Source organism: Solenopsis invicta, chromosome 4 (assembly GCF_016802725.1).
Source record: "Solenopsis invicta isolate M01_SB chromosome 4, UNIL_Sinv_3.0, whole genome shotgun sequence".
Classification (NCBI taxonomy): Eukaryota; Metazoa; Arthropoda; class Insecta; order Hymenoptera; family Formicidae; genus Solenopsis; species Solenopsis invicta.
The window spans coordinates 6,929,679-6,953,591 of record NC_052667.1 but is presented as its reverse complement, the minus strand read 5'-3'; the positions used below and the strand labels follow the sequence as shown (position 1 = coordinate 6,953,591).

At 34.9% G+C, this 23,913-nt stretch overlaps 1 protein-coding gene and 1 pseudogene across 2 annotated transcripts in view; one reads left to right on the top strand and one right to left on the bottom strand.

Annotated features, from left to right (window-relative positions):
• Window positions 1-10,852, top strand: part of LOC105196249 (CKLF-like MARVEL transmembrane domain-containing protein 4) — a 16,852-nt gene extending 6,000 nt beyond the window's left edge. The window contains exons 2-5 of the mRNA XM_011162065.3: window positions 5,732-5,886; window positions 7,097-7,270; window positions 7,781-7,879; window positions 8,676-10,852. Of these exons, the coding sequence (XP_011160367.1) occupies window positions 5,752-5,886; window positions 7,097-7,270; window positions 7,781-7,879; window positions 8,676-8,810 (543 nt within the window). The 5' untranslated portion in view covers window positions 5,732-5,751 and the 3' untranslated portion in view covers window positions 8,811-10,852. The remainder of the gene's footprint in view (window positions 1-5,731; window positions 5,887-7,096; window positions 7,271-7,780; window positions 7,880-8,675) is intronic.
• Window positions 10,080-23,913, bottom strand: LOC105196250 (annotated as a pseudogene). The gene is made up of 4 exons (XR_005574654.1): window positions 23,701-23,913; window positions 16,677-16,831; window positions 13,180-13,717; window positions 10,080-11,340 (listed from the first exon to the last, which is right to left on the bottom strand). The product of XR_005574654.1 is annotated as an uncharacterized LOC105196250 (transcript).

Here is a 23,913-nt window from a genome sequence, read left to right as displayed (position 1 = left end):
AGTGTTAAAAACACTTGAGATAAATGATTACCGTAACTTTGTTGCTAAAATTGATTAAATATATCCGGTGCGACAGGCGTCACAATCAAACTGTGTGTATTGTAAGTATTGTTACACGCTAAAAACTCGCGTTGGCTCTTATCGGCTTTTTATCTTACTGTCTCTGAAAAATGGATATTTATCTGGAGAGGAAAGAATTGGGCACTACTCTATATCCTGAGAAAAAGATACTTAAAAATTGATTTATAGAATATAAATTTATATTTTATTGCAATAAATCTTCGTTTAAATACGGCAGAGTAAAAATTTATTTTCAGCAAATAAATTAATTAAGAAAAAAATAAGGTATATCTTACAGAAATGTATACTTTGCCATCAGAATCAAATTCTTCTAGTTTTTGCCTTTTAATGTTTCGATTTTTTTTTCTCAGTGTAGCATCATCATCATGCGATTTATATCCATTTCTATTGAGTAAATTAATTTTAATTTATCTCAGCATATTAATTAATTGTATACTGAAATGTATTATAAATGAGACAGCGTTTTTGTATATAATACAATTTATCTTCGTTTATATTAATTAAAATTAATTTATACTGGGATAAATTGTATTATATATAAAAACACGATCTAGGTTTATTCATTGTTAATTATTATAAATTAATTTTGATCTCACAAACTTGTCAGGTTAATTTTATTTTGTTTTAATTCTTACACTGAGAAAAAATCGAAATAATGGCAAGCAAATGTTACTTGTGATGCTTTTTCTTCGATACTTATGGATTATGAAAAAAAGTTGAAATCTGCGATGATAAAATATGAATTTCTATAAAATATATATCTCATTTTTCTTATCAACTGGTTTATCTGTTATGTTAGGAATATAATTTTATTTAAATAAAGATTTATTTAGTGGAATAAATTTATATCCCATAAATAAATTTTTAAGTATCTTTTTTTAATGTTAATAGAAATAAAAAAAAAGATAAAAAGTAAATTTAACTATCATTACAGTTAATCTACATTGGTAAAAATGGACGTTAGAAGTTGCTTGTGTATTTCAATTTTTCTGGATGATTCAAACGATATTTTTAATTTGCAAGTTGAATAATATTTTTTCACACGCGTGAGAAATCCGGTTTGAAGGTTTAATTTGCAGGCACAAGGCATTACACAATTAAAGGTCTCGTATGCGATTCTCTCGGTTGAATCGATCGCCGTTTCCGTCATCAGGCCGGATTGCCGACAAATCGCGCTGTAATTTTAACCCGATGATGGCAAAAAGAATTCACGTTCCGTTCGTGACAATATAGCGGGACTCATCGATGAGATATGAAATATGGAAATCGTAAATGGCCATTAATAATTGAACACAAGATTTCAAACAGAAACAAATTGTGAGAGATTTAACTTACAATTACTGTAATTGTATGTATTAAAGGTCGTTGATAATTTGCGGCGACGTTCTTACATTAGGGAAAGTGTTTTATTGTAACAAATAATCTGATTAAAATGTAATAAAATTTTTTAGTCGGTATAAACAAATATTAAGTTTAAATACTTTAGTGAGGTATATATGGCGTAAGAATTTAAATAAAATTAATACAAATTGTCAAAGGCTAATGAGCGAAGCTAGGACACAGTGCTATTATAAACAAATAATGAATCAAACGTTTCGACCTTAAATATGGTCATTTTCAGTGAAGTAAAACGTAGTGCTACTTATAACGGATTTGAAATATGTATAACTGCAGCTTTAATCTTCTGTACTTTGCGGAACAATCCTAAAGTTCATCCATATTTAAAGATGTACAGCAAAAACGTTTTAATCTGTGATTATGATAATATTATACAAATAAATTACGAGCGGACTATTATATAATTTTGTAAGAAGCAATTCTGTTATAAGTAGTAACCATATTTTATTTCACTGAGAACGATTATGTCTAAAATCGAAACATTTGAATCACTATTTGTTTATTAAAATTTGTTCATAATAACACAGTGATTTAGCTTTGCTCATTAGCCCTTGACAATTTATAAAAACAAATATTTTTTTTATTTACATACATTTTGCAGAAGCAATTAAATTTTTTATTATATAAAATATTTGGTCGTTTAAAAATGCCTCGAGTAAACGGCTTTCGCTGAAGGCGAAACTCGATTTTTTTTTCTGGTATAGAGTTCATCAATAAATTTGTAGAACTAATTTTACGTGTGCCAAAAGTTATTAAAAAATTCTTTATTATAATTTTCATTATATTTACGATATCATTAATATTTGTTCTATAATTACGTATTAACGATAAGTTTCGATGATTTTGGGGACACGATACAAGCGCGTTGCATGTGCTCGAAAAAACTCGGTGCTTGCCGCGTTGCAGAAGTTTATAAACGTTTTCGCTGCATCTGTTTCGCCCGCGTCGTGGGAGGATTTAACGGCCACGTGCACAGCCGCACCTCACGCTGTCGTTCGCCGCGAACTGTCACCGTCTATTTCCAGGCGGTATGACCTCACGCTGCGAGATTAAGTAATTCCCGCGGCACGCGCCTCGAGTGACATAATACATTTGATGTCGCGGTCTCTAACCCGAGAGCATCTTTGAGAGAATTGTGATCTCTCGGACGGGCTGCTCGGTCCTCTTAGGATTGTTAGCGTTAAGGGAAATCAGGGAAGATCTGGGAAAGGCCAGAGAATAAACAAATTTCACTCAACTTAAAATTAAATTAAATTATTGTAAATCAATGTGAAATTTTATTTTTTTTTAATTATTAAATATAATTTGTAAAATTATTTAAGGAAATATTATATAGATATTTTAAAATCTCTAAATTTTGCAATAAACGGTTTGCAAAAAGCCAACAAATATAATTAAAAAGGAAAACTACACTGAGAAAACAGTTGTTAACTTGACTAAAATTTTCAACTACTTAAAATTTTTTTAATCCTCAAATCTTTACTGTAGTATTTATGTCTTTAAATTAAATATATAAATACTTGAATTAAAGTTCAAGTATTTTATATATTTGAGTTAAATATATAAATATTTGAATTGGAGAAATATAATCAAATTGAAAAATTTAGTCAATTTAACAACTTTTTCTTAATATATAGTATCTTGATCTTGCAAAAGCTAAAATATAGTTTTATGCATGTTAACGATGTTTCATAAATCGCTCACAGAAAGGTTATAAAAAAATTATACAAAATATTTGTAAAATGCTGTAGTAATCATACATTTTCTGAACGCAAACGGACTTATTGTGAGAAACGTTTTAGTTTTGTTTTACATTCAAATATTATTGAAAATTATTTAGTGTCAAGATAAAAAATTTTTGATTAAAATGGTAAAAAGAGAAAGACGTAATGTTAAAAAACTAAAAGAAACTGCAAATTAGGACTGACAGAATTCGAGATATTTCAGAAATAAATGAAAAGATAAATGCTCTTTTTATCAAATTAAAGTACAATGAAATTTTTGTCTTATACTTTTATTTTATATTATCGTTTTCCATGTATTTGAAAAAATTTTGTTTGTAATTAATAAAAAAGATTTTTCTATTTTTTCTTTGTGCTCCTTTAGTCAGGGGAATGTTCCCAAAAATCGGGAAAAGTCAAAAGCATAATATTTCTTTCTGTTTTGCTAACAATCCTGGTCGTCCGTTCGCTCGCGATCAAGAGAATTTTTCGTTCAAGGATTTTTCATTCGGATGGAAATGAGCGACATCACTCCGGTTACGTCTTTTCGTTATTTTCGAAAAATAATTTCGGTTACGGGGTTCCGGGATCACCAGACTCCGCACGTTGATTATCCGCCCTGTTATCATCGACGCAAACGCGTTTACGCCTTTTACGCCTGCACGATAGCTCCCGTAATCGATCCGCAATGGCGTTTTCATTTTCCTCGTCCCTCGGCGTCGATCACGGTGTATATCTCTGACGCGACCAGTGTCCTCCTTCTCTCTCCCCCCCCCTTTCCGCGTGCGATCTCACGGAGAACATTAATTGAACGTTAATTGCGGGAAGCGCGGAAGAATCACGTACTTATTCAGATGGAGTGTGCGCGTGTCCTTCGTGTATACGGGTCGATCGATGCTTGACGTCCTGCTAAAACTTTTAGATTTCTACGATTTATAATTATTTTATTATATAACGGCATTAACTTATTTATTCTGTGAGCAAACAATAAACCGATCAGTAAAATAAAAATGTAAAGAGAATTGATAAAAATAATTATAAGGCAAATGTGCTCTGATATTATTATGAAAAAAATAATAATGTCAATAAATCAATTTTTTATTTATTTTATAATCAGAAATGTAAAGCGAATAAGAAAAAGTGTGAATACTGTATAAATATAATTAAGAAATTTATAAAAATACGGTCGATCGAGTTTAGCTTTTGAGAAGTTCATTTAATAACGTTATACATGTACAACGAAGAGTGTACACACACGTACACACACTTACACAGCACAAAACAATATATATTAGTATTTACAAGAATTTAATATTTGATGCGGCGTGTAATTAACGCGAAAGATTTGAGAGAGGCTCTGCGGTGAAGTGGCTGACCGCGTCGGTTTATCAGAACTTGTCAGACGTAGACGAGTAACAGCAAGGGAAGTCATGAATCGACTGGATGCAAATACGCGAAGGCACGCATATTCGTGAGACGCGCGACGTCGTATCGCAGATCGTGCGTTTAATTTATAAACGAACGGCAAGTTGTTTAGGCACAATCGATAGCGCTGGATACGATAGTAAATATCAGAGCGTGTGCTATTTTCTCCGACATCCGCGCGAGAGCATAAGCAACGTTCCACTGACGTTTTTTTTTTTTTGCAGAAATAATTTTGCATCGTGAGCGAACAGTTTAAAAAGTAAATCACTTATTCGCACGATCTTTATACTCTTCTTGAATCAGAATATTTTAAATTCAAGATCGACACGTTTGTTCGCACTCGTGGAACCTATGCTTGTCTAATGAAATCTTCGGGAAGAAAAAGAGGAAGGAGAGAGAAGAGCACTTCTTACTTTAATCCCAGAGTGCTATTCATATTTTTCTGACGTTTTTCCTCGCGATTTAACGTTTTCTTTCGCTGCCTTCTTAATCCAACCGGGTCAGAAAACTTCAAAGTACTTCAAAAATAATGTTTAAATTTATTATATTGCAAAGATTGTCATCAATGCTTCGGAAAGATTTTTTTCAATAACCTTTCAACGACATTTCCGCTTCAAAGTTTCAAGAATCGCAGACATTTTGAAAATAACTGAACTAACGCTACTTTAATGTAAATCAATTTTATCAAATATTTTAACTTTCTAAATTTCGATAATAAAAAAAAAAAATTGTACTAACTCGAACTAGCACCTCGGTGAAAATTCACTCACAATAATACTTCGGAGTTAAGCACATACGCTCACAATCAGTATCGCGAATTCGCCTCAACACGCGTCGCAGGTCTAGTGCGCGTGTTTGACAAACGCCAGCACATCGGTTGGATCTTTATTTTAAGGTTCATCTTTTCCTCATCCCCCTCATTCGCGCGGCTCGGTCGATGCTCGGTCGACCGTTCCACTTGAGACGCGCCCTTACGAAGAATCACCACCGCCGCCGTCGTCCTCGCGCGTGTATCGGATCAGGTGGCGGCGACTCTCGCTAAGCGCGCAGGCGAGATATCCGGGGCATTGCGTTACTATACGTCTTTTGTTGTCGTTGCGTTACAGTTTTAGAGCAACCGGACACGATGGATCAAGGTTTCCCGGGGCAGCACACCACCACGACCACCGTGACAACTTCCACCACGACGACTCAGCCCAATGTGCGATTCGATCCGTCGTACGCAAGGACATTGCCTGGCATGTTAAAGGTCGTACAAGTGGTGAGTGCTGCGACACACGTTCTTCACTTGTATAATCTCGTTACCTGCGCGTGAGAAATGTCTTTAATATTTACGCTTCGTAAAGTTGCCTGAGTGAGTCTCGGTTAACGACTTTCTAAATCTCGTAAAGTGAAATATCAAAGTGAAACTCTAAAAGAGTGAAAATTGAATTTTTTTTTTTTTGAGTGATTTGCCACCCTGATAAAAGTGAAAATTGAGCTCGCGCAATTTTCGAGTGATTTTTCACTCTACGAGATTATAGAGAGTGTGTGTCATTAGTTAAGGGTGCATCGGACATACAGTTCTTGCAAAGTAAATAAAATTTGGAAATGTGTTTAATATTAACACTTCAAATAAACTACGTACATATGAAAGTTGTGTGAATAAGATTATATTTTTATTTGATAACATATTTTTATAGTTTATTTACTCTATTTGTTATTAGAGATTAAATCATTTTTTACAACATTAAGAAAAATTAACATTTTTCTTGTATAAGTATTTTGAGTATTCAGGATGATTTATATAAAGTTTTATTGTGATTGTCTGTTTAGTTATTTTGTAAACAAATAAACATTTACAGAGATGTTACAATCTTTGCATCGCAATGAAACTTTACATAAATTGTCTTGAATATTTAAAGTATTTAATTTAAAAAATTCAGATTTTTTTCATTATTTATTATTTCATTAGAGCACACATGTCCATTTCTTATTGAAATAACTTTATATCCAGCCGCCAAATTTTTTTCTACTACTTTCAACTGCCATATAAAACAATCTAAAATTGTCTTTATAATTTTCTTAATGTTTTGAGAAATATCCTGTACATCCTCAACTTGAGTCCACGGTCAATAATAGATTGCGATATAAATCTTTTAAATTTGAGCCTCGATTGAAAGAAATGTAACAGAAGCAGAAATATTAATTAATCGAAATATCATCGAGAACTGTAGAAAATCTATTTAAGTCGGGCACACGTTCGCCTCGTTAAATGTACACAGTATAGGCATTGTATATAAAACGTGTACGCTCGTCTACCGTGAATTAGGATTACGGCGGCCGGTATAAGGTACCCAGTTGCGTCACACGGGCTATAATGGATTCTTAAATCCCCACAACGGCTTTGTATTTGTGCACAATGCGTGCTCTGCTCAGCTGCGCAACGAAGAATTTTCATGAATGATAATCGTGCCGGGGTCTTCTTTCAGGTACTAAATCTCTTGGGATTTATATGCATAACGACGTCGGCTCTCAGCAGCCACAGCCGGGGAGGATGGTTCAATACCGTGGCCATGGGCGGTTTCTGGTTCACGGGGATCCTGCTTGTCCTCTACCTGTTCCACATTGTGGAAAAGTTCTCCAGGATTCCTTGGCTTAAAATCGTAAGTCATTCGCCGTCGTACTCGGAACGCTCTGTTAATCGACTGCCTCCCGACTGCGAGGTCCCTTATCACGTTCGCGCTTAAAATAAACGCAAGTAAGAGTAAGAGCAACTACAGAGCAATAGAGAACAGGTTGTATTCAATAACATCGGAATAAACACGCGGATACGCACGTGTAACAAGAGCAGGGAGTGAAAACCCGCTAGAAAGTTTCTACGCGCGTAGGAATGTAAAATAAAAATCGACCCGCTGCTACGACTTTTGTGCCCAACGAGTGAACGATCGATCGATCGACGTAACGAGGGCAGTTGTCGTCGATGCTGGGCCGGAGATCATTCGTAATCAGGTTGACCTTTTTAGAATGGCGGGGTTACACGGCATTACATAGGCGCGTCACTCGTAATGTCGCGTAACATCTCGCATCGGCAGGTTGCGTGTTTTACTGAACTCAATTCTTATCACCAATGATTGAGAAGGCTCCATGCTGCAACTTTATGCGTATGATTTCAGGAATTCGTATTCTGTACGATATGGACCGTTTTTTACCTTCTGGCCGCTTCCCTCGCAGCCGACTACGCACGTTACTCAGAGGCTTTCGGTGTTGCTGCGGTAAGAATTCTTTTGTATACGTGGACAAAAGTTATGACAATATTGCCATAACAATTGGCTCCAAAAAGGCTCCATTTGTATCATAAACCGAATCCAAAAAGAGCCTATTCTTGTTTTGAATACATCTTCATCTTCGAAATATTAAATATTGAAATAAGATAATATTCAACAGGCATAATTTGTTTTACATAAAGAATTTATTAGTTAAAAAAAAAATCTCATTATTCAATAATAATTTTCATACATTGAGAGGGAAAAATATAGGATAAAAGTACTATCTTTAAGAATTAGAACTTTTTAGTATCATTGTCATAAAAAGATCATGCTGTGCGTTCTTTGACTAATATAACATTGAAATAAAAATATAAAGAATATTTGACTAAACTTTATGATTCAATTAAATCAAATTTTTTAAAGATTAAATTATATGTAAGTGAAATTATCATTTCTTCATATATAAGCAGGAATATAATTTTTCCCTTATATATGGAACGAGATAATTATTAAATGGAATGTATTGATTTTAATTTGATACTGTTTTCTTTCTGTATATTTTTCGAATATATCATTGTCAAGTCCTACTTAGATGTCAGAAAGACATTCATACAAACATTTGAATTTTCTTGTAGAAGAGGAAGACACAAATCATCGCAAAATAACGATATTTAGAGATGTAAATCTTGCAGTTCATTTTTTTAAGTATTTTGCTGTTTAGAGAGCTTTTACATATATCATTCTCAAAGTAGTAGGCAAATGGATAGTCTCTGTGATGTTTAATACCGAGATTTATCTACAGTTCTTCGGGTTTTGCGCAATGGTGGTGTATGGCTACGATGCTTGGCTGAAGTTTAAAGCAGCGAAGAGCGGAGCGTTGGCACAGGGCCAGCACACGCCGAAACAAATGTCCACCGTCAACAGCCCGGCGTATTAGATATTCAGAAGAGAAGAGGGCCCACTGCAGAATGGACCACACCGTTCGTTCGATTGGACCGATCGATCGATCGACACATATCGTTACCTTTGCGCGGGGCCAGTCCTTTTTGTAATTCCGGCGCGTTTCTCTCGCACGTTCCTCTCGTGTGGAACGTCGATGCGGCACGCACGATGCGCGTGCGTAGCGCGTGCTCATGCGTGCGTGTACGTTCGTTTACCCACGCCCGCGCACGTACACTACGACTTTCTTTCGTCTCTTTTTTTTGTACTCTGTAACAAGGCAATAATCTACACTACGCCGTAGCATTAACTTGTACTCTAACAAGAAAACGAGAGCGACGCGGCCACGTGCGCGTGTTCTCCGCCGCCAAACAACGATTGTTAATATTTTGTAATAATGTTTGCCGCGTCTTTGCTTTCGATCGACTGTTATTTATGCGATGATGTATGTGTACATATATATATCTATATACGCATAACAAGTCTGTAAACATTGTTGAATCCATATCTTAAATTATTGTTGGAACCGAGGCGACGCTTAAAGCATCGTGGTAGTGGTAAACGATGATGCTCGGGCGCATTCTAGTGCGATATCGAATACCGTTGCGAGTGCTAGATCTATTTTAATCCTCTGGGTTCTTGTTCGCAACCGGACCGGTCAATTTTATCTTCAACGATTGTTTTCTACATTTTTGTTAACGAGGCCTTTCCGGTTTCTATCCAAGAATCTTTATTAAAAGAATTTATTAAAGAATTTAAATTTTAAAAGAAATAATTGCATGCCAAATAAAGTTAATCGAAAGCGTTATTTCTGTATAAAATGACCATCCAATAAGAATGCGTTTGACCGTTTGCAAGCAAGGAAGGAGCATGTGAAAAAAATTAAGATGCTGAGAGTTTTTTCCCCTTTATCGTCGTACGTAGTCTTCGTAAACTGTCGTTTAGATTTCTTAGATTGTTCGATATTGCAAGCCCCTGACACATGAAGGGATCAAGAGTGCAGCTACGATTACACAAATTGTACAGGGCGGATAGATAGTGAGAAGATAACGTAGCGTGATCACGTATACACATACAAATAATAATAATAGACGTGTTATTTGGCTCGCGACGAATATATTTACCGCATTCGTCATCATATCGAATCATCATATCGCGTTACTCGGTACGCATAATCTCGCGAGATTCTCTCTATGTCACGAACGAGAATAATTCGTTGCGACATACCGAAGAGTAGTAATACACACTCTGTTGCGTAAGCTGTATATATTTATTAATTTTGTTACCTTTATTCAAGTTCAAACCTATACAATATCGATATGTACACAACACGGTATACTCTTGTATCAATGTCTAGTTAAAAATCTGACGAGAGATCTGATATGGATATTATTATGCATAATAATGATGATCGGCGAAATAAAGTCTCAACGTCGGTGAATGTATTTAACGAAATGAATCATTGTTGTTTCCTAGAATTCAGTTCGCTCCCGATCCCTTTTCAGTGTGGGACGGACGGATTTTGCCCGTAAAATATTGCGAAAGTATTACGAATAAGATTAACAATTTGCGTCGAATTCTGTTTATAATTTTAATATTTTAATATATGTGTGCATCTTAATGTATATTTCATATATACATTAAAGTATAACATGCTGCATTCTGATGTGTTGTATTCTATATATAAATCTTCAATTATTTTTTGTATTACACGGCGTAAGTTTATTACGAGTTATCTTTATAAATGAACTTTTTTTGATTTTCGATAAGAATAAGGTACTAGTATCTCGCGTGAAAATTTCCGATTACTTATGTAATTATGTTCATTTTCGTCGTCATTATGAATATTGTATGATGAATATTGATTAGATTAAGCGTGTTTCTTATCACGCAGCGAACTATATTATTGAGAACTGCCTCAAGCTCAATGTATTGGAGATACGATTATTTTAAGCTGATGTTATTAATATCTCTTTCAGTTTATTTTATTTATTAAGCCTAATTTATTAAGCCTAATACACTAAATGATCTTACATGGAATTACGCGTTATTTGTATCACTAATCTCTCGATATCTTAACTTATTTATATATCTTTATATAACTCTAGTTTATCTTAAGAAACGCATTTTACATTATGAGTTACAGTTACGCGATTAAGTACGACAAAGGCGATGGCGAGTTTACGAAATGCGAGTCTCTGATTCCTTTAATTTCTATATTGGAACTGGGGCCGGCGCGCTTTCTTGCCCATCGAGGAGAGATCGATGGTCTTCCCGTTCGGCAATACCAGCTTGTTTTCTTGGTAATCCACGAAACCCTCTTCCTCCTCCTCCTGTTCCTGCTCATCGCACTTGATTCCCATTTCGTACGTGTACTCACGTCGAAGACCATCCGGATCGATGTATCCGTACTTACCGCTGGTTATGCAATCTACGCCGATCGTCTCTTCCTTGTACGATCCGTCGTCGTTTTCAAAGCCCCACGTGATGGAACCATCCGGGTTGTCATGCCGGTATCGCCTGATTATCTACAAAATATTGTTCATTATTAGAAGAACAAAACAATCGCCGGGCATCGAAAAATTTTTTTTAAGAAAGAATCCTGCTACAGGTTTCTCTATATTGATATTTATGGCGCAGAACTCTGTATGTCAAGTCTGCATTAGAAAATCTATAATTTGCGTCAAATTCTAGAATAGACTTTATAATTTTAATATTTCAATACATATGTGTGTATTTTAATGTACATTTTATGTCCAGAGACAAGTTTTGTCGAGTAAAAAAATATTTGACTCGAAATTTGTACAATGCTATATGGTTAAAAAAAAGTTTCTTTGATTTGAAAAAAATTTTTTAGTTGTTCCTTTTATAAGAATTAAAGAAATAGTTCAGCTGTGCAAGACAAATCTTTATTTAAATGAAAGAAATATGTTTTTAAAAATAAAAAGGACATGACAAGTAAATTATTTCTTACAATTCTGTCAGTATTTTTTTTTTAAATTCATTTGTTTAAATTAAATAATTTGAACACACAAACAATGTATTTACTTTATAAAAGGCTAATAACGTCATTTCTTGAAATGAAATAAATTTTTATTTTCTTCAAAAGTATTTTCACTTCAACCTAGAAAATCACGTTAAAGAAACGATTTCATCAATTTAAACTTTTCTCTGGGTATATATACTGCATTCTGATTCTTCAAAAGTTTTTTTTGTAACTCTTGTAGTAGCTGTTTGTCAATAACTCTTTCAAATAGTTGATGCGGAATCCACTTCCCTACTTAGGGTGCGCTCAGATTTCCCGTCTGAGTGCTCCCAGATCATTTTGTCGTTGTCTAAGATTCAGTAAACAACAAGGATAAAATGACACGTGGAGACACTCGGGGTGGGAATCTGAGTGCACTCCTACTTGATCTCACAACGATCGATGTTTAGAATTTTTTCACCAGGCAATCAATCGGAAAATTTCATTTTAAATTGGCCAATTAACTACGTGGGCAATCAAATGCCACTTGTGATACCCAATTGCCCGTATCGCTGACTGACTAATTTAATATAAAATTTTCTAATTATTGGTAGAGCAGACCAATGTCTAGGCCAATGTGAGTGGATGTGTGTTATTCAACCGTGTGCTATTGAGACTCCATTCTTATATTCGTTATTAATTCGACTGTGTCGAACTTTAAGCACGTCTTCGCTGATACAATCATTTTTGTCAAAAACCGATATGAAAAGGGCTGACCGCTAGTGACATTTCAGCTTTAACGTAAAACTAACATAAACTAATTGAAAAGATTATGCATCTAGATTTCAGCGCCATTTAAACGTGTCCCCAGGAACACAGATTTAATTATTTATACACAAGCTAAACATGCCTCCAGGAACATAGACTTAATTATATTATTTGCATTTGTAGACTTAATTATGCAACGTAGAAACTCGTAAATAAATTTCTATTTGGAATTTTGATCGTCCGAAGTGGTCACAAGACTCGTTTGTAAAGAGCACGTGAAAAACACCGGGCGTGTCATTTCACGAATTCGACTGGAGACCGTTGCGTAACAGGGCGTGAACAGGTTTCGGTCTGACCGCGTTTATGAGTTATGCGACGTTATCTCGGGACAAAAAGGAGCACGACGGCCAGATGATTCCGGCTTTCTCCTTTAGATTTCAAAACTCTATCAATCTTTTCGTATTTACTATCTGATTATATCTCGACTACCTCGATTACGTAATATTCGCTCGATTCATATATTATTCTTATCAGTATAAAATTATTTATCGAGTTACGGAATAAAAGCTTATTTTTACGTTGAAAGGCGATTAGGTAGAAATTTTTGTGGGGGATGCTGCGGTGGCGGGCCTACCTGCGCTACCGGCTTTTTGCCGCGGATTTCGTAAGCTTGGGACGGCTTCACCGCCTTGGGCGGCGGCTTGATCGGTTGCTGGAACGTGAGGTCGTCGATGATCTGCTTCCTCGGAGCCTTTGTGGGCTTGTGCGTCGCGCGGTACTGGATGGGCGGCGGCGGCGGGGGTGTCGGACGGTACTGAACGGGTGACGGCGGCGGCGGTGGCAGCGAGGGTGTCGTGGGTCCCACCCGGACGCTCGACGGCGTCACCGTCTGGATGGGTGGACGGTACGTCAGCGGTCCCGACGCCACCGGGATTACCCGCGGTGGATTCGCCGCCGTACGCGGAAACTCTTCGCTCAAATCTTCGTCGCTCCTGATCTCCTGGCTCTGCTCGCGTGTGTCTTCATCCTCGCGGGTGGAAGACACGTCTTCCTCTTCGGGGTCCTCGTTCACCGGCTTTACGTGATGCGCGAACGAAGGTGCGGCTATCGGCGAATTCGGCCGCAGGGGTCGGAACGTACCGGGCGCGTCGTCTCCGGGGCCTGCGCGGGGTCTGAAATTTTAGCGAATGACATTAGTAGTTTTTTTCAATTAATGGTTATCCTAGTAGTAGCACAATTCATTATCGCAATATTGGTCCACTATATACCCAGTGTATGCTAATGTTGAACCAACGTCTTGCTAATGAATTGGTACTAACACTCGGAGAAAAGTTTCTTCGAGTAAACAAAAAAAAAAATTCGTTTGAATCAAAGAAATTTATGCATTATTATACGGTTGAAGAAAAATTTATTTCTTTGATTTGAAGAGATGCTTTGATTGTTCCTTTTGTTAGAAAGAAATCGTTTTTGGATACGCAAACCTCTTTTTAAAATGAATGAAATATATTTTTAAAACCAGAATAACTAAATTAATTTTTCTGTCAGTACTTTCTCTTTGCATTAAAAAATTATTTGTTTAATTTAAGCAAATAATTTCAACACATAATTTATTTACTTAAAAAGAAGCTAAAAACATCATTTTTTGAAAGCTAATAAATTTTTATTTTCTTCAAAGGTATTTTCACTTCAACATGAAAAAAACAAGTTAAAGAAATAATTTCATCAATGTAAACATGATTTTTCTGGGTGAAAATGCATGCTCTCTAAATCTTGTAGGAGTGAAACGTCTCTCGAAAAGAGTGAAAATTGAGCTTGTGTAACTTTTCACGTGATTTGCTACTTTAATAAGAATAAAAATTTAATAATTCTTATAACAGAGTGAAAGTTGAGTTGTAATTTTCGAGTAACTTTTTCGTTCTACACACAAGAAAGATATCAATTTTACTGCACAAAGAAAAAAAAATGCTATTGATTTAACAACATCAATCTAATTGTAAATACATATCTTGTTAATTCAATAACAGTATTAATGAAATAAAAAGATTAAAAGTAAAGATAATAACGAAAATGGTTGAATGAATAAAATTTAGTTGAATCAATTTATTTTAGAGACAGCCCTTGACTCAATGTTTAACTGAATCAAATTACGTTTTAATTCATATTACAGCATCTTTTTCAGTGTAAGAAAAGCGTTTGCTCAATTTACCTTTTTTTTTCTCGTAAGTACGATTATCTTTAGCAAAGAATCTTTATCTGATAACTGTCTTAAAATATACTCATCATAAATTTTAGAAAAATTCATTATCATATAATGAAAAATAATATTTATAATCTTTCGAAGGATACAAAATTGTATCGAAGAAGAGTCAGAATAATAAACAAATTAAAATTTTGTTTTAATTTAATATTCTTGATTGAAGTCATAAATTACTAGATTCAGAATGTATCTCGAATAAATTTGATGCTTAATGATGATGAATTTAAAAAGTAAGAATTGAATAATTGCCTTTCTTAGCAGAAGAATGACATTTTTCCGTGTGTACGAGCTACAGAGAGTGTGCTTACGCACTTGAAGGTACGACATCAAGGTTTTCAGGTTGCTATCAGATTGAAACAATCGCAATTTCCAATGGTATGCGACAATTCACTTTTTAGACAGAAAATGCAGAAAAGTGGAATACGTGAAAATGCCAAGACTACTTTGCTCTTTACAACGTTAGACATGCATTTACATATTTACAGAGCCGCTCACGTGGAACGGTATTCGGCCTTTCCTGTTTTAATATGCAAGCTTGCCCAGAAACATTAAATTTGTATGTCGGCATTGCGCAATCCCTCTATTCTCAAATACACGTAGATAATTACTCGCTTCCTACTTGGCGCGGTGTTCGCGGACGTTGCACGAAACTTGGGCCCGTTCGATTAATTAACAACAGCGTATATGTAAGTTTATTTTGTAGCTCTCGGACAGATATGCGCGTCGCTTAAACTGGTTTTTCAACTGCCTTTCCAATAGTTCAAATAGCTTGCTTACGGCCAGATTATGCAGGTACTTCTGATATGCAATTTATTTATATTCATCGTGACTAAATTTTTCAACAAGGTCATTCCTTACGAATTAATTCGACACACATCGTCGAAAAGGGACGAAAATTCCTGAGAGACTTCGCAATATATTCCTCACACATACCTCACGGATATATTAAAAAGAAACACACATATAAATTTCAGAATAAAACTTTGTAAAAGAATTTATTAGTTTATTAAATTCTTTCGAGTTCTGTAATAAACTATCCTTACATTCGGATTGAGTGTACGATTAATGATCGGGATACTATTTGAAGAAGATAAGATGTCTTATATGTCACAAATATTGACGTGTTCCTTAGGAAAAGATAAATATAAAAAAAGGATTTTGTTAGAATCCTGTAATTTATCAAAGCATATCTGAGAATCTTGTCTATTGAATTCTCTTGAGCTCTATACGATTAACCATCCATAAGTATGATTGATGAAGTGTTACTTAAAGGAGAGAGATCTGTTACCTCATTACAAGTATCGATGTGTTCTTTAAGAACGAACAAATGTAAAGAAAGAATTTTGTGAAAATTAGCTGTCAAAGCAAATCTGACAAACTTATATGTATATTAAATTTCTCAAACTTTACAATTAAACACTCTTAACAAGGGGTTACTCACTTACGAATAAGGTGTTTGACTGATTTCCGATTTCTCGGTGATTTCAACGTGATTTTAAAGTGATTTCGATTTTTTTAAAATTTAAAATGATGTCGGACAATTTCGTATGATTTCAAACGATTTTATGTTTAACTACGTGATTTCAATTTGATTTCTTAAAGATTTGATGTTGAAGCGATTACAAATTGATTTTAATTACAGGTCTATTGACTGATTTCATGAGTGAGTTATCCCTCGATCCCTAATGTCCAACAGCAATTCCACTAATGTAGATTAGTTTGATCTCGATTTAATTCACTCTTCATCTTTTTCTAATTTTCAGTATTAGGAAAAGATAAAGATTCAGGTAAAAGCAAAAGGTCAAAGTTAATCCATCATTGTGATGGAAATGGATACAAGTGTATGACTAATGATAAATATGATAATATATTACTTGAAGGAGATCGGTCGGCGGAATCGTTGATTGGGGAAGGCCGGTCCGGTGGTGCCTGATCGAGGGGGTAATCTCTGATAGCGAGTCGCTCGTATCGAGTCCCTCGGTCCATCCTGGTTCTGTGCAGCGGAAAGCGCGGCGGCGCACGCCAAGAACTGGAACGAAGAATTCCTTTAATTACACAACGCCATTCCTCGATTGCAATCTTCCGACTGCGTATTGCGCGCAGCACTTAAGAGTAATTAAGGGTAGACGCACATTTCTATCGTCTAATTTAACCTGAGAGTAGTCGCCTAGTTTTTTTTTTCGCGTATAAACGATTGCTCGATCTATAATATATTTGAAATTATTATATGTATGTAAATTTACACTCAATGTTGATACTTTTACATTCAAAATTAGAGAAATCTTACACAGAAAAAAAAGTATCAAATTAACAATTCATTGTTTTATATATAAGTAAGAATATAGGTAAAATTTTCTTGGTAGAATTTGTAATCTTAAACAGACATAATTTGCTTACACGAAGAAAAGAATTTTCTTTATATAAGCAAAATTATGTCTGTTTAAGATTATAAATTTTTCCAAGAAGATTTTATATTCTTGGTTATACAGGGTGATTATTAATGAATGTCCCCACTTTTTACCATTAGAGCACGCATTTGTAATTTCTAATATAATAATATGTTAGAAATACGTATCCGTCGGTAAATCATGCTCCTATGGTAAAAAGTGGGGACATTCATTAATAATTACTCTGTATATGAAACAATAAATTGTTGATTTAATAATAATTTTTTTTTGTGTAATGTGTAAAAAATCATATAGTTTTATTAAAAAAAAAAAATTGTCTTTTATTTATCCTCTTAAATTTAACGTTCTATTACTTATCCTTCTTTACAACTTTTGTCTGGAATACTTTTTGCTACGGTGCGTAGTGTGTTAGCGATAATGGTTTGAATACCTATACATTATATCTTCAATTTCTCCTCTTGGCTCGGTAAGCCTAATTAAATATTTAATTAAATATAATAAAATACTTAATTAAATATCTGGTGCTTTATAGAAAAAATTTGCCAATTCCTGGTTTAATTACAGCCACATACCGCCCTTCCGAGAATCGCCGACGACCGTAATAGATTTCAGATCTGTAATTCGCGCGCGTTAGAATTCAAAATACAATTCTCGAGAAAGAGGAACATTACGATGATTGCTACGTCGCGCTTTAACGCTTTGTATTCTCGCCTCGAAGCTCTCGGCGAGGTTTTCTCGAAGGAAACGCGATAATGAACTACTATCCGCCGCGCTCTTGAAATCGCACGCTAATCATCCGCAATCCCCGTGATTTCTCCAAAGAAAAATAACGGAGCGTACCGGACAGCGGTCGTTAAATCTCTTTCCGAGTTTTCACCCATAATTCCGTCGGGGATCCAAGCAGCGCAGCTGCTGCATATACGCCAGTACACTAATGCTAATAACAGCAGATCGTTATTGAAATAAGGAAAGAAGAGAAGAAAAAAGAGAAGCCTTCGCGCGATATCGGGATATATCGGAGTCGATGAACGGCAACGCCGTCTGCCAACAACGCGTTACACGCGAAACGCGTTCCGGATCGCGCGCGGATCGCATATTATTCCGGTTTGCGCGGCTCGCGTTACGAGCGGTGCCGGTTGCTCGCGCGGCTTATACGCAAAATCGGCCGCGAACGGGAGAAAAGAGAAAGTGATTCGATTCGGCCTTAAGTCGCAGGTACCGCACGCAGGCATCCCGCATAAGTAACGCCGCGCGTAACTGTTTTAATCGGCATGACATTTAAGCGTGACGACGGGCGCGTTGTCAACCGACTCGCCGCGCGACGCGGCGACGGGAAGTGCGAAAGGTAGATGGACGTTACGCGCGTTGCGTTGAAAAGTAGAAAACGCGATGGAAATTTAAGTAACTGTCTATCGGCTGTTCCACTTTCATCGCTTATTCCCCACGTCGTAAAGAATCAAATTAATCCCGTTTGCCATTCAGCAAAGCGTGGGATGAAGAAAGGGATTATTAAATAGTAATTTCTATTTTCTTGTCGCGATGTAACGCAATAGGACGAGAACATTCGTTTTTATTATCGTCGATCTAAACAATGTTTACTAAGTCTTTCTCTCTCTGGATCTCGTAGAGTGAAACATCACTCGAAAAATTGCACGAGCTCAATTTTCACTCTTGTCACACTGAAAAAAGTGTTTGGTAATAGCTATCAAATGTTGAGCGAAGTGATGTAAAAATAATAATAAATATTTAGTTAATATAACCGCAAAAATAATTTTATTTTTCCAAATATCTTTTTAAATATTACTAAATTCGATTAGATTTATTACACGTTTGGAAAAGTAAAATTATTTTTGAATATGTAATTGGCATTTCACTCTACGAGATTTAGAGAGAAGGTTTCTAAACGCAGTCGCACATACGCTCGAGTCCAAGTTATTAATCGAATTAAATTCATTAAAATTAATTTTTAATTATTTGTAATTTACGCGCCTTGGAATTCAAAATAAACTCACTTATAATTTTATATATCATATATTTTGACATGCATTTGGTGATCATGAAAATAGAGCCGTCTATACATTTATATTAGTTTGTAATTTCTCTTATTTCAAGTTGCAACAAAATAAAAATTTCTTTTTAGTTTCTTGTGTTTCGAATAAATAATATGATTATTTTGATATTTTTATTGATGATTGTTCTTTTCCTTTTTCAGGCCCTACCTTCATGATTATCACTACATGTACATCCAGAGAAAGGAGTTTCGTTGAGTAAAAAAATATTTACTTGACTTAATGAAATTTGTGCATTGCTACAAGGTTAAAGAAATGTTTCTTTGATTAAAAAAAAATTTCTGGACGTTCTTTTTGTTGTAATTAAAGAAATAATTCGGTTGTGCAAATAACCAGAACAACTAAATTATTTCTTATATTTTCGTCAATACCTTCTTTGAATAGTTTAAAAAACCAATAATTTATTTAGAGAGACTAATAACATTATTTTTTTTAAATCGATTAAATTTTTATTTTTCGCAAAGGTATTTTCACTTCTACTTCTACTAACAAAAAATCAAGTTAAAGAAACGATTTCATAAATTTAAATATAGTTTATCTCTGGCTGTACATGTACAATCTAATGTGTATCCTGGCTCTTTAAATGCATTAAATCCACATTTTAAGATAGAAACTTCTCGTTTATAAACTTTACATGCGTAGGTTTTAACATCTTTATACATTTCCTTACATTTTACGTGCAATCTGATTATCCAAATGTCTTCCGCTACACAGAAGATTACACATCGTAAATGAAATTTTATCCTCAGCTCTAATGCAGTCTCTAGATCGTTCAAAGTCAATTTTACGAGGCGCATAAAATTATACGGAATATAATTTTATCGCGGATTACGTCCAATAAAGCGAGCTCAAGTTATCGTTAGCCTCATTAAACTGATATCCGTGGAAACGGGTCCCTGATCAAGCCGTATCGAGCCAAAAGCGGCGTACTAAGCAGATTTTAACGACACGTGTGTGGCGCGATCACGCTGGAATGCGCGCGAACGGCGCGAGACGCAGGGAACGAGGGTGAGACCGAGTCGAGTCGGCGAATTCGTTTCTTACGAGAAAAGGTTTCGAGTCCAGGGGGGCACGTGCGCACCGACTCGTTTACGTGGAATACGGTGAAATAATTTGTCCGCGACTTTCCTGTCGGGCGCTTTCACTCGCGCTCGCCCAGAGCCACGGAGCTGGTGATTTTCGGCCTTCGCAATGTCGTCCCGGCCTACTTTTCGAGAGGAAGGGTAAAAAGGCAAAGGGGCGCTCAGTTTCGCAGAGAGTGTAAGAAAGGAAGAACGCCGAAGTATCCTACGCTCCACGCGAGCCATCCCTCTCGTCCACGTATCTTGCGCGATAAATTTTGAAAAACATTTTTTGAATAAATATCTTAATTATTAAAAATTAATAAAACGTGGATGATCGAACGATAAAAAGGTCGAATTAATTGCTTGAGCTTTCTTATGTATTTTTTATGGAAAATTAAATTATAGTAATAAATTAGTTATTTTTTTAAATAAGACACCTTCTTAATATCTTTATTCAATTAAACAAAAATTTTAACTGTAATTTATTCTTTAGTTCGAAAGAATATTCAAAAAATACACAGAAAAAACAGTATCAAATGTTAATATCAAATTAAAATTATATTTTATTTAACAAACATTGTTTCATATTTTTGCTTTTTTATTATAGTCTTGCTTATTATTACATGAAACAATAACCTTGCTCATATATAATTTAAACTTTTTTAAAGAATTTTATAATCCTGAATGTCAACAAAATATCTATTTTTATTTTATTATTATAATGTATACATTTTTAAAAAATGTTTAATTTTAAGATATTAAACTGTTTTATTTCTGTCTCCGTTTTTTTAAATACTTGAAAATGTTTTAGTTTTAAACAGCGTTTACATTTAAAACACTAAAATATTTAAAGCCTGTTAAAGAATTCAGTTTTATACGTTTAGTGTTCTAAAAATCTAAACATTTAAAATAAAAAACTTTTAAGTTTTAAAAAACAAAAAAATAAAACATTTTAATATCTTAAAATTAAACACTTCTTTTTTTAATGTAATTAAAAACACAATATAATTATAATAATAATAGTATTAGAAAGATTCTAATTCTTGTAGATATGGTTATTTTCCGACACTTTTTTCTCACTTTCAACTCATAAAAATTGAAATTGTTGAGTAATGAGAATGTACTTTTCTTCATGTAAGAAAGTTATGTCTATTTAACGTTATATAATTTCATTTCAATATTTAACATTTTGAAAATAAAAATGTTTTCAAAACAAGAATGCTCCATTTTTTTGTATCCACGTGATAAATGCACCTATTTATCTGTGTCCCCCTGAAGAAATGGTAAGTTGAAAGTGATATTTACAAGCAGATTTTCGCGCGGTGCATATTCAACGTTCCGCGCGCAAATTGAATTGTAACAGTCCCCTCGCTTTTCCTTCGTCAACTTATGTCGCTGGAAAAACGCAAAGGCGGGAATCGTCAGTCTGAGCTATGCGTACTTGACATGCTCCTGATGTGGCAGTATTTAAATACCGGTCGCGCAGTCACCTGGCACCACTCACACCGTCAAATCTCACTCGAGGGTTAAAAGATGAAAGTGATCGGAACAAGTGGGATCAGGCGCAAAGGCAAGCAAACATTTTTACGACGCGGTATGCGCAAAAAAAAAATAAATAAAACGCACGAAAAAAAACAACCATCAAAAGGAATCATGTGTCCCTTTTAAAGACGAACAGCGTGCCGTTCTTGATTATTATTATTTTTTTTTTTCATGTAATACACTACATCGAAGACTGAAATTATACTGTCGAACGTTACATAATTTATTTCGTGTCGCGGTCCAAAAAAGAAGAGTCATCATATGTTAAGTACGATAAGTTTGTAATAAAACACCATGTTACGTAACGAAAATATTCGATAGACGGATTACGTAAGGTTTGATTACGTGTAGAAATATCGCGCTAATATAAATACAACATAAGCAATCTATATTTTGGAAGACATGCAATTATCGAGATGGCTTTAAAGATACGAGTAATGATATATTACATTAGAAAGTATAAAGAATAGACTAAGAAAAAGGAAACAGTCATGAAAAGCAACTCTCGTGAACGATGTAAAGGTAAATTATCACAGATAAGAATTGACAGAATTTACTTTGCAAACAAACCGATGGATGGCTTTGAAAATTTTTTGATTTACTTGCAAAATATTGTATTATTAACTAATTAAATTTTTGGATTAAAGTAAAAACATATAATAAAGTTTTTTGTACGCACTGAAAAAAAAGTCGAGACATACATCAGAAGCATGTTTTTCTTGTAATATTTTCTTCGATATGTATTAGTTACAAAAAATTTGATTGTGAAACCGAAATATACATTTCTGAAACATATTTTATTTTTCTTATTAACTGGTTCATTTGTCAGAAATAAAATTTTATTTTACCGTGTTTAAATAAAAGTTTACTCCAATGAAATAAATTTATATTCCACAAATAAATGAATTTTTAAGTACCTTTTTCTTTCAGTGCATCGTCATTCGATTACATCCCCACATATTGTTCTATTGAAAGATTGAAAACGTTTGATCTCTGAACGTGTGAAAAGTATAAAACGGCGTTGGAGGAGAAAAGAGGAAAATCTTCACATGTACACGAAAAAAATAATTTTACTGAAATACAGATCTAAAAATAATTATGTTGAATCAATTAAAAAATTGCGCCTGATTTGCTAGGATGTCAACGCTGTTTGCAACAACATTATCATATTTGGGCGCCCAACACGATTATTTTGATGGCCCACAATAAAATTATTTTCTGATTTGTATCTAGCTAAATGTTTAGATGTAGCACTAAAATCGTTCTCTCCGTGTAGAGAGACGGAGAAAGAATATTTAAGGACGTTTTGGCTACACAATACGAAAATTATTATATTTTGTTGCAATTTTAAATAAATAATGAGTAAGTGGATCTAAATGAATTTTCGCATGAATATTTATTAGAATATTATTAGTACACATAAAACTTTGGATTCTATTAGTAATGCCATTGTCCCATCAAATTTGCAAATAAGTACTGCGAAACGCGATTTTACATAATCGCGAATCAAAAGTAAACAAAAAATTAAAGAACTTTGAAACCAATCAGTGATTTATGTTCAAATTTTACACAGACATTACCCAAACGAAATAATAAAATATTCCATTAAATTTCAATATTTTTGGCACTGTCTCGAGACATGACGCGCGCATCCTCAAACATTCGCAAAACTAAGCCCGACTTCGAAGACCAGAAATTCGAGACTCGACCGCGCGCTCTATTCCACATAGCTATTCTCGCGAGGGTGGCGAGCCGGGGCTAAGAAACGCGCGCGCGATTGGAGAACACTTGGACGCCTCGCCGAGGAGTACTCACGATCACCGCGACGCGCATGGCCGGGGTCCTGTTGTTGTCCCTCACTGTCGTAACGTTGGGCACGCTGGGTGTGGTGCCGTGGCGCGTTTGTGCCTCACACTACCGCGAACGACTCCCCGTCTCCGCGTTCTTATACTTATATCCCCGTTGAAATTCCTATGGCACGGCCAGCGGGCAGCACGCAGGCCAACTTTCCATCCAGTCGTCCAGGAA